General features: G+C 51.4%; 1 protein-coding gene across 1 annotated transcript; it reads right to left on the bottom strand.

The window, feature by feature from the left end:
• Nucleotides 1-227: 227 nt before the first annotated feature.
• Nucleotides 228-6,772, bottom strand: Kiaa2013 (KIAA2013 ortholog). The gene is made up of 3 exons (XM_041643143.1): nucleotides 5,591-6,772; nucleotides 2,048-2,901; nucleotides 228-947 (listed from the first exon to the last, which is right to left on the bottom strand). The coding sequence occupies exons 1-3, from the start codon at nucleotides 6,621-6,623 to the stop codon at nucleotides 930-932; spliced, it is 1,905 nt and encodes a 634-aa protein (XP_041499077.1). The 5' UTR covers nucleotides 6,624-6,772; the 3' UTR covers nucleotides 228-929.
• Between the last annotated feature and the right edge of the window lie 5,176 nt (nucleotides 6,773-11,948).

Here is an 11,948-nt window from a genome sequence, read left to right on the forward strand (position 1 = left end):
AGAAAACCCGGAGAGGGAGGGTCCAGACTCTGAGGATGGGTAAGGGAGGAGGAGCCTGCACCACAGTAGGGAAGATGCTTTGGTCCTGCAGCAGCACAGCCAAAAGTCACATAAGAAAACAGCTAGTTGAGGCAGGGTATAGCACTGAAGACCACCCCAAAAATCTAGTGATGAGGGAGGGTGTGATGAATGTGTCCAAGGGTTCAACCACACACAAACCAGTCACGGAAGTTTAAAAGATATTTATTTAAAAAAAGAACAAAAAAGCTTTGGTATTTCAAAAGCCAACAACCATCCATCACTAGAAAGTTAAACACCTTTCCCAGGGACCCGAAGTACAAAAGGACAGATCCCACTGGCTCACGGTAAGAAAGAGGCAATGTGCAAACCAGCGGAGGGCAGGGGAAGCACACCTTCCCCAGGCAGGGTGGCTGCCTGGAGCTCAGGCCCCGCCTCCAGACTGTGTGGGGCCTCTGGGTGCCGATGAAGTGGCAGGGATCCGTTGTTGCCACCAACAGTCCTGATCTAAGGTGGAGGAAAAGCCACCCAAGCAAAATTTCAACAAAAATAAATTAGAAATCCATTCAAGAAAGAACACATTAAATTAGGAAAAGAACAGGATTTTCCTCAGCAGTCTTTACAGAGGAGCTATTTCCTGGGATAAAAGACAGGGGGAAGTGGAAGGAGTGCGCTCAACTTCAAGTATTCTCCCTACGGGTTTGTTTTATTGACTGGAAAACTTACACAAGTCCTCGGCCCTCTTTCCCCTCCAGTGCAAACTCTTGTACCCACAAGCGCTTCTGAGTCACTGTCCCCCACAAGGCACAAAGGGTTGGTGCTTCCAAAGGCTCCCTGTTCATGCAGCAGCAGGATGCTCAGTGCTGGGTGTCTTGTGCAAACGGTGGCCGAGAGCAGGGCTCGAGGTTCACTCAGACACTGGGATCTTCCTGCTCAATGAAACAAGAAGGTCACGACTCAGCACCAACCCACAGCCCAGCTACAGAAGCAGCTGGGGAAAGTCAAGCATGGTGGGGCACACTACTGATTCCAGCACTTGGGAAGTAGAGACAGGAGAGTTCAAGTCAGCTTCTACTGCATAGCAAGTTCAAGGCCAGCCTAGGCTACACGAAGCCATCTCAAAGTAGACAAATATACACACTGGCAGAGGAACAGACCACAGGGACAATGTCTCAGATTCAGACAAATAGACAGTTCCCGGCCCAGGGCCAGGCTACAATTACTATGTAGCGGCCCATGAACCTCCTTGGGCTGATGTGGCATGTTGCTGGGGCTTTCTCTGGCATGGGCAGTTCCTCAGGGAGGCAGTTTGTCTTCCCAATTGTATGTTGAACATATAAGAATATACGTGCCAAGCAAGAACAAGGGCAGGAGGCCAGTGGCCAGTAGGGCAAAGAGTCTGCTGACCCCAGAGGCTACAGAACCCACCTTTTCTATCACAGCTGGCCAAGCTGGCTACTGGGAAGGCCTTCTCCACATTGCTCCCTATCGTGAGGAACTCAGACCTGCTTCCATCTGCTGCTGCCTTGCCCTGAGGGTCAAGCACTACTTTTCCTGCAAGCCTGGCCTTAATCCAAATGCCACAGTTTCTTGGTGGCAGAGACTGGCCCATCTCCTGCATGGGATGCTGGGCCCAGATCCACTACTTGGTCTTCTATGGTTTGAGAGAAGAGGGGCAGGGAGGACCTGGCTCTCCTGCTGCTGTGGGCTGACAAGATGACTGCAGTGCCAGACCCACACTGAGAGCCTGACCTCTGGGAGCAATGGGTTTTTTGGTTTTTGTTTGTTTTGTTTTGCCATGCAGCTCATGTTGGTGTCAAACTGACAACCTTCCTGCTTTAGCATCTTCCTGGGATAACAGGAGTACACTATCATAACTAGCTTGCTATCAAAACGGACTCCTCTCTGATATTGAGAACTGTGGGCACTGGCCTGAAGGATATTCCATTATTGCCTAGGCTGTCACCCCCTTTCTGGACACGACAGAGAATGGCAGAAGCGTGGGGCTCTAGGAGTAGAGGGAACTTACCTTGCTCCTGAAGAGGGGCTTGGCTCCAGGCCCACAGTACTCATTGTAGATGAGTTTGAAGAGGAAGAGGTGGAAGAGGGTGATGAGGGAGGCCACACTGAACCAGAAGAGGAAGGGCAGGCCAGGATCTTGCTGGGCCATGTGCTCATCGTGGGCCAGGATGGCCTTAAGGTGCAGCGTGTGTCGCAGGTCCTGCAGGTGTGTGAGGTCGGTGGAGATGTACAGCAGGGGTGTGATGGGCTGTGTCACCATGACGGAGAAGGTGTGCCCTCCAGGCTCCGAGGTCAGTTCCACAGGGTCGTGGAGGCAGCCTGCCTCACAGGCGTAGATCTTGACAGGTTGGCCTCGGGACTCCACAGACACATGCAGGTAGGGCTTGCCCTCAGCGTCCACCAGCACGGCCAGGTTGATGTGGTCGTTCTTGTAGCGTATTCCACGCAGCGCATAGCTGTTGTGGAGCACCTCAGGGTCGGCCTGGAACTGCAGGTGGTTTTCTGTGAACTGTAGCCCGCCGAAGCTGAGCACCATGCCTTGTAGGATGCCCGGAGCGCCAACCTTCACCAGCCCCTTGCAGCCTCGCTTCTGGAGGGTCAGCTTCCACAGGTCAGCCAGCTGCAGGATCTGCTGCACTGAGGAGAGCTGGCCTGGCCACAGGTTCTCAGCATGCATGGTGGCATGGCCACTGAAACAGTGGTCTTCATAGTTGAGTGTTGCCTCCATTTGGTCTCGTTCCCTGTGGCTCAGAGAAGGGCTGAGCAGTGGGGCTGGCGAGCAGGAGAGCATGTAGTACAGTGTCAGGTTCACAGTCAGGCCAGACGGCGTGTGGGCATCTGTGATCTTCTTCATCTCCACACCTGAAACACCAAAAAGGCTGCACGTTAGGGAAGAAGGCCTGGTTGGAGGCAAAGAAACAGAAGATCAGGGCTACAGATGGTGGAGCTTTGGGTCCAGTAATAAAGGATAACAGTTGGGTGCCCTGGGTATGGTAGAGCCATCCTGACTTCCTGAGATGGCAAATCTTCACTCAACTTGGTGGGGTTTAGAATTACCACAGAAACAAACTTCTGGGCACATCTATGGAAGAGTTTTTACATTAGACTGAAGTGGGAAGATCCACCTTAAATGCCGGGGGTCCTGTACCATGGGCTGGGGTTCGGAAAACAGCAAGCTGAGTACCAGCAATCATCTCTCCGTTTCCTGAGTTGCAGATGCTGTGTGACTGTGACTGGCCACCTCCTGATCCTGCTACCATGCCTTTCCCACTATGATGGGCTGCGCCTCTTTGAACTACAAGCCCAAATAAACTTTCTTCAGTAAGCTGCTTTTGTGACAGTGATTAACAGAGGTAAGTAACAGGCATCTAACATGACCAACTAGGGACTGGGGGACCTCCTGTCAGAGCTAAGAACAACATACATGGGTCAGGTCTTCTCAACCCTATGGTCTAGAACCCCCAACTAGATGTCATTTGTGTCCAAGCCAATACTAGCTGGTTCTTCTACCACTCTCTGGTAAATATAGCTTAAAAAAATTATTGCCGGGCAGTGGTGGCGCACACCTTTAATCCCAGCACTTGGGAGGCAGAGGCAGGCAGATCTCAGTGGGTTTGAGGCCAGCCTTGTCTACAAAGTGAGCTCCAGAACAGCCAGGATGGTTACATAGAGAAACCCTGTCTTGAAAACTAACCCCCACAACAAATTATTGTATATATGCATATATGTATGTATGTCTGCTTAATTTATGTGCAGAGCCCTTGGAGGGCAGAAGATGATCTTGAACCCTTGAAACTGGAGTTAATAGTCCATTGTGAGCTGCCATGTGGATGCTGGGAATTAAACCCAGGTCCTCTGAAAGAGCAGCTGAGCTATTTCTTTAATTCCTCCTATAGCTATTTTAATATTTGATTTTATTTTTTCTCTTGGAAGCAGGGTCTCTCTATGTAGCACAGGCTAGCCTTGAACTCGTCCTCCTTCTCCCTCACAGTCTGAGTGCTGAGACTGTAGATTGAAAGTACCTTAATCTAGTTTAGTACAGTGGCTCCGATTTAAATGATTCTAGACTCACAGGGCTGATCAAACCCTCAGCGTCTCCACCTGGATATCTGACAGGTACAAGTGATCTGATATGAACTTTCACCCCCAACCAAAGCTTCCCCTAGTTATCTCCAAGCAACTGCTCACACCCACACATCAGGAAGTTACTCTCCAGATCTCTCTTCCCATAGCCAAACCATGGCCCAACAGCCCTACCTCCCAAAATATCAAGGTCCACCACTTCCATCTCCATGTGACAACCCGGGGGCCTCCTCCTCCCCCCGGGCTCCCCAGGAACTATTTACCTGTGTCCATGCCCTGTCAGTCTATACTCTGACGACTCCCACCTTTCTGTCTCAGAACCAGACCTCTTGTCCTTCCTCACGGCTGCAAGCTCACGCCGCCCTGCTCCTGCTCATCACCAGGCTTAACCTGCTCCTGTTTCGGGCAGCTTCCAGGCTGAATGCCCACTTCCCTGTCACATGACCGGGCTTAACTCTGACTCCATGTCAGGGGAGCTGAGAAGCCCTCCCAGCCTGCACTCGACTCCCACCAGCTACTCACTCTCTTCCACACCCACAGCACTTTCCAGTCTAGGAGTTCTTACTTAAAACGTTCTGTTCCGTCCCGTCTTCCTCCTGACCCAGGCAAACACTGTGCAAACAAGAATTCGTTTGCTAACTTGTCCAACAGCCTACGGCAAAAGCACCTGTTGAATGAACTAAACTCTTTCTGCACAACCTTACACATGGGTGCTGATAAACCAAAACTCAGTACTATGCATAGCAATATTTTTTTTGTGGTGGGGGAGTCTTCTATGTAGCTCTGACTATCCTGGGACTTGCTCTGTAGACCAGGCTGGCCTAGAACTCACAGAGATCCACCTGCCTCTGCCTCTTGAGTGCTGAGAATTGCATTTTCTTTAACAGATGACAAGAAAGGGTTTCATTCGCAAAGAAATTCGCAAATAAAAGACTTTAAAAAAAATAAAAGAAAGGAAGAAAGAAAGTTCTCATTTAGTACACACACTCCAGCCAGCTGGAAGAAGCCTCCAGCATTCTGGTAATAGCTGCAGCCACAATGTCAAGATGAAGATCAAAGGTTAGAAGCTAAGGTCAGGTCCAGGCAGGTTGTGGGGGCCCAAGCAGAGTGTCTGGGGTAGTGGGGGCTCCCTGGTGGTTTATTCCTTACAAATTGACCCCGTTCCCATACAAAAGAAAACCCTCCACCTGCTCACGTCAGACCTCAAGGCCTAGAACAGACAATAAAAGTGAACCTTAACACTCAGATTTTCATTAAAACCTCATAACATATACTGTTTTTAAAGCTAAGACCACAGAAACGAGGTCATACAGCTTCAAAGTGGTCAAGAGCGATTCAACCCTTTCACATCAAGCCCAAGTTCCAACCCTCAGTGTGAGCGCTGCCGGGCACGGAGAATGTCTCTAACGTAGACCACAGGGATACTGGTGCAAGTGGAGACGGCACCGCGCCCCCACCAAGGCCTCACCTGGGCTGAACAGCTGGGCCCAGAGGTGCTGGTGATCCTGAAGCAGCTCCGAGGCTGGCATCTCCAACAGCTCCAGCATTTCCTTCCTTGCCAAGTCCTGCAGCGCCTTGAGCTCCTTGGTTCCTTTGCTTTTGAGTACCTGAGGGTGGATGGGACCAGAGACATGCACCACCCACAGTACCGTCTCATCCAGCTGGGTCTTGGGAGCCACCTGGAGCCGGTTCACTAACTTCTTAGAGGCCACGACGACCAGGTGCACTGGCCCCGATGGACTGACTGAGGAGTGGCCCGAGGAGAGGAGAAACTGATGATCCCCGACCTTCTCCAGAGTGCTGGTGAAGGACTTGGCAGGGGGGCCCGCGGTGGGCCCCACAGTCTGCAACGCGGCCACACGCTCCGTGGGATTGCTGAGCTGGATGCGCTGCAGATAGACATGGGGTCGGCCTCGGTGTGCCAGGAAGTCCTCCTGCAGTAGCACGCAGTCACGGCCTGACCCCGCGGAGAGCCCGGAGGCCGAGGCGGGTCCGCCGACCCCAGCGGCAGGGCCTGAGCCTGGGGTCCCCAGCTGCAGGCAGCGCACTCGGCGCAGCAGACCCTCCCGTAGCAGCAGCACCGCCTCTCCAGCCTCAGCCAGCACATTCAGAGGGCGCAGCTGCACGAAGGGCACGAAGTCCGGGGCCACCGCAGGCTCCCGCTCCCCGGGCGTCACCCACAGCCGATTGGAGGCGGCGTCCAGAGCCAGAAAACCGTTGGCAACCAGGGCTGGCACCCCGGGGCCCAGCGGCACAGCCTCGCCGCGATCACGCAGGCCGCGCCACGCGCGGGTGGCCGCCTCCAGGCAGGCGGACGGCTCCGCGGCGCCCGGCTCGCTGCGGGACCAGGACGGCAAACGCAGGCCGCCCGCCGCCCTCCGTGCTCCGGAGCTCCCGAACCACAGGAGCAGCAGCAGGAGGCCGAGCAGGCAGAGGAGGCGGCGGGCCCAGCTGCTCGACAGCAGCCCTGGGAGCCCCTTCAGGCGCTGCTGCAGCCACATCGGGCCCGCCGCCCAGCCCACCCGCCCGGCCGCCGCCGCTCACTCACTGGCCCGCGTCGCCGCGCCCACCTCGACGCCCGCCACAGGCGCCCCGGCAGCTACCGCCACCGCTTCCTCCTTCTTCTAGGTTGCGTCCCAGCCGTCAAACGCCGCCAGCCCGTAAAGCGTCGCCGAGTTTTTTTGCGACAGAGGGAAAATCGGCGGGGGGCGGGATTTGGAGGAGAGGTGGAGTCTCTTTGGGGGCGTGGTCAGGGCTCGGTGTGGGGGTGTTGTGGAGGGAAGGCATTTGGAGAGCTTAGGGGTGGGCTGGCGCCCAAATATCCCGTTTAAAAAAAAAGAAAGAAAGAAAGAGGAAAAAGAAAAGAAAATCACAGAGCAAGCCAAACCCAACATGTGTTGCGCCTCGTTTGCTACTGATGGTTTCAACAGCCCTAAAGTTAAAAAAATAAAAACGTACTGTTTCTGTAAAACTATTTCTGGACGAAGAATAGGCATAGGGGTAAATGGAAGTAAGGAAGGGAGGAAAGGAGCCGGGGAGGAATAAAGGAAATGGAGGGAGGCGGGAAGGAAGGGGAGGAGGGAAAGAGTAGACAGGGAAAATTAATTTCCTAGGAAATATTTTGTCAACATTTTCAAATTTTCAAATCTGCCTGGCTGAGAATACACCAGAGTGAGACATAAGTCCAGCCCAGGACTGCCTGTCTCTTGAGCACACCGACTCGTTTTCTTGATGTCAATCCTAAGTAACTCATTAAATAACACAAAACATTAAGATCTCATCCTTTATCAAGGCCTGCAGCATCCATCTAGGGAAAAAAAGTCAGCTGGACACTCTGACAGAAGACAGACGACAATGGGCAATTGTTTCCACTTTGGATTCTGGTCAATTCAGACCCAGACAGGCAGTTGCGGATTCGCAGTTGACAGTCATTTGAGGTGGCTTCTAGAGGGCTAAGCAGACAGAAAACGGCTGAAATTGTGAGCCAGTGTCCCATTGGAAGAGTGCTCATCCTGTTTTGATTGCATTTAACTATTTTTGTTTATTTATCTTTGAGACAGGATCCCTCTAGTGTTCAAACAACTCCTGGGCCCAAGGGATCCTCCTCTTTTCTTAGACGCTAGGATTAAAGGCGTGCAAATTGCCACCAAGTGTGATGAGCTGAGTTCTGTACCTAGGGCCTGCGTGGCGGAAGGAGAGAACTGACTCCTTCAAATAGGCTTCTGACCTGCACATGCGCAGTGTGGTGTGTCCAAGTCAGGGTGGTGTGGGATCCCTGGAGTTGGAGTTACTGGCGCCTGTGAGCTGCCTGATGTGGGGTGCAAGCCTCTTACCCGCCGAACCATCCCTCCAACCCCTTTTTAATTTTCAGAAAAGATATCATTATTGTGTGTGTGCACGTGCATGCAGGTGAACATGATATATGTATGTTCGGATATGCGTACTACATGAGGTCTGAGAACAATTCTAGGAGGCCAGTTCTTTACATGAGTTCCAGGGGGCGCATTTAGGTTGCCAGGCTTTTGAAGCAAGCACCTTTACCTATTGGGCCATCTTGCCTACCTTCCATCCTGATTTTGAAACAATTACTAAGCCAGAGCTCATTGATTCCGCTAGACCGCCTGGCCTGCAAGCAAGCCCCAGACAGCCTGCGGTCTCTACCTGCCAGTGCTGGAATTTCAGTGCCCAGCACTGAGCTTAGCTCTCAATGAGTAACTGGAGATCAAATTCAGGCCCTCTGCTGAGCCACTATCCCAGCCTGTGAGTATTTTTGCTGCAAACACTGGTGTAATCGAAGTATGTCTTGGCCTACTTCTTTTTTTTAAATTAATTTATTATGTATACAATATTCTCTCTGTATGCCTGAAGGCCAGAAGAGGGCGCCAGACCATGTGGTTGCTGGGAATTGAACTCAGGACCTTTGGAAGAGCAGGCAATGCTCTTAACCACTGAGCCATCTCTCCAGCCCCCCATCTTGGCCTACTTCTGTGCATGTTTCTTGGGAAGCAGTTCATCAAGACAGATTTCTAGGTTGAAGGCTTTATTTATTACATGTGCTCCTAACTCCGTGTCATCTTCAAATACCCCAAGAGATGGCCATGGGAGTGCCCAGAGGCAGGAGTCAGCCGCATAGCCACAGCAAGGCCACGGCAACATGATGAGTTCTACTCTTGACCCGACTCCTGTTAGCAAGTCAACTAACCTTCACAGGCCTCGGTGTCTCTACCTATAAAATAGGTATTATACTACAAAATAGGCTTGTTCTGAAGACTTGTTCTGGGCAAGTGTTTGAAGCTTTAACACACTTGCCTGGCTCATATGAAGTATTCAGTATTTAGCTTAGAGTCATTTTCCCTTCTGAGGCCCCAGTCCTGGTGCAACTGGTTTCCAGGACATTCTCCATCCAGTCTCTCTGCTTACAGATAAATATATGTATTGTTTTTTCTTAGCCAGAAATTGTAGCATAAATAAAATCTAAAATCTTTATTTGCCCGTTATTTGTTCTACTTAAAGGAGAAGCTGAGAAAATTCTAGTGTTCTACTGGGGCTAATTCCAGTAGGAAATGACAGCCAATCAAACAGCTCAAAATATGGTCATCCCACTGAAGCTGTGGCTCCTCCCCAGATCAACAAAGGAAATTGGGGAGACACACACACACACACACACACACCCTTACCTTCCCCCATCCTGCAGTTGTCCAGCACCTTCCTAATAAAGTGGCGTCCTGCGCCTTTAACAGTCCAAAGCACGCATAGCACGTACTAGAAATATTAGAAGCAACATCTGGACAGCAGCCACCACCTCTGCTTAAAGAGACAGGCCATCCTAGACGATGCTTGGACCAGGTTCAAGTTCTAGCCATTTGGTGAAACAAACAGGAAGCAGATACCAAGAGAGTGAAGCAAAGCTCTGTGAGAGGGAATTCTTCCTCCTGAAGAGGCAGGCAGTCTCTAAAACCGATCCCTCATCTAAGTCAGACTCTGGAAACGGCCCAGGAATGTTTCCTGTCTGGGGTATATGACTGTTGAGCGTCTCCTTGGACTCTAGGAACTGTCTGGTGCTTCCTTACTGTGGCCCAACATCAGGTGTGTGATGCCAAGCAGATGCTTTTCTGAGCCTCAGTTTCTCATTTTGCCAACAGAAGCAAAAACTGCCTGACTAGAAAGGCGGTTATGAGCATGAAGTGAGAGCCTTAAAAATGAACCAGCTGGGGCTGGAGAGATGGCTCAGCGGTTAAGAGCATTGCCTGCTCTTCCAAAAGTCCTGAGTTCAATTCCCAGCAACCACATGGTGGCTCACAACCATCTGTAATGAGGTCTGGTGCTCTCTTCTGGCCTGCAGGCATACACATACACAGAATATTGTATACATAATAAATAAATAAATAAATATTTTTTAAAAAATGAACCAGCTGGACTAGGCAGTGCTAGCAAGCTCCTTAATCCCAGCACTCCGGAGGCAGAGGCAGGCAGGTCTCTGAGTTCGAGGCCAGCCAGGTCTACAGAGTGAGTTCCAGAACAGCCAGGACTACACAGAGTACACAGAGAAACCCTGTCTAAAAACAAACTAAGCCCCCCCCCATCCCCATGCCTGCAAAAAAAGAGCCAGTCAACAAAGGTTGACTGTTCCTTCCTTTGTCCTTGCTTTTCCTCTTCTAAGGGTTTGCAATCTCAGTCTGCAGTCTTCTGAGTCCAAAACAGCCGGTGGATGCTTGGCACCAAGTCCTGTCCCCAGCTGCAGCAGCTCCCAACCCTGGGTCCCAGCAAGGAAGTAAATGTTCTAGATTCTGCCGAGGCCTCTTCCGCTCATCTTGTGGCCTTGAGCTTGCTGCTGGGCAGCCCTGGGTCTCACTTCTACTGTGTGAGGGAGTCAACCTCTGTATAGCAAACCTCTGCCATTTTCTGCCTGTTCTCATCTTCTCGACCTCAACTGTACAAATATGGTACAACTTTCTCCAGAAGGAAAGGAAAGGAAAAAGAAAACAAGAACTATCCAGAAATAATATGACATAGCGATGCTGTGTAAATATTATACATTTTATATCACAACCCAGAAATAATCATTGCAAACATTCGTCTGTAATTTTCTTTTTTGGGAGGACGGGTTGTTTTGAGATAGGGCCTCATACAGTTCACGCTGGTCTCAACTAGCTATATGGCTGAGCATGCCTTGAACTCCTGATCCTGCTTCCACCTCCTGAGTGCTGGGATTCCAGCTTGGTCATGACGCCTCTCCCTTCCCATCCCTTTTCCTCTGACAGAGTCTGGCTGTGCGCCTGAGGCTGGCTTTGGTTCTCCTCCCTCCACCTCCTGGGTACTAGGATTTAGGCATATCTCACCCCACCCCAGCCAGCATTGTTTTTACCTGTCCACGAGAAGAATCTGATTTTAACAAGTGAGCCCTACTGAAGAGACAGCCTTTCCCACTTAGAATCCTGAAGATTCGTGTTTCCTTGCTGACACAGCAGCACCGGTGAAAGATCTCTGCTCCCCAACTCCCTGACTCCCTCAAGCGCCTTCCACACAATTCTGCCCTAGAGTTTAATCTGAGGAAAGGAGGCTCCAGGGTCCCTGTTGGAGCTCTCTTCCACAGCTGGGCAGGATGTGGTCCAGATGTGGATGTGTGTGGCTAACATCTGGACCAGGAGCCCTTGCTCTGGACATGTCTGATGAATTTTTACTTTGGTTGTCTGTGAAAATGCCTTGAAAATTTTCACTCCACCCATCCACTCACCCACCCACCCATCCCACCCCACCCCATCCCATCCCATCCCATCCCATCCCACCCCATCCATCCACTCACACTTCCATACCACAGTTAACCTCTGCAGCAAGAATTTTCTTGACTCCTTTCAGACTTCCCCCTCGGGGCAGAAAGGCGAATTAAGTGATTCTCTTTTGGGAGCTGGGACTAGCCTTTCTATAGTTTCAGCAAAGGTGTGTCAACACCTGTGTCCACCCCAGGCTCAAACCCTCACTTCTGGAGTCTGGTGAAGGCATAAAGAAAATGAAATCTCTGAGAGCTAACTCTGAGGTGCCCTACAGATCCCGCCATCTCCGTGCAAAGCCAAATGAATATGAAGTCCCACTCTTCTAGACAGCAAACCCTCGTCCTCTTAGCCCAGTTCTTTCTCTGGGTAGCATTGCATCCCTTGAAGAGAGGTGGAGAGAGAATTGAAAGAGCATGGACCGGCCGGCGACAGGACCCAGGGACCACAATGACCTGCCCCACGTCTGGAGGACCTGAGCGCCTAAGCGAGAAAACCCTTCCCGGGGGCGGGCGGAGGAGTGCGCGACACCGCCTCCGGGGCGGGCCCAGTGCGTGG

This window comes from Microtus oregoni, unplaced genomic scaffold, assembly GCF_018167655.1.
Source record: "Microtus oregoni isolate MIOR12 unplaced genomic scaffold, Mior012 000081F_ref0000091, whole genome shotgun sequence".
Taxonomy (NCBI): Eukaryota; Metazoa; Chordata; class Mammalia; order Rodentia; family Cricetidae; genus Microtus; species Microtus oregoni.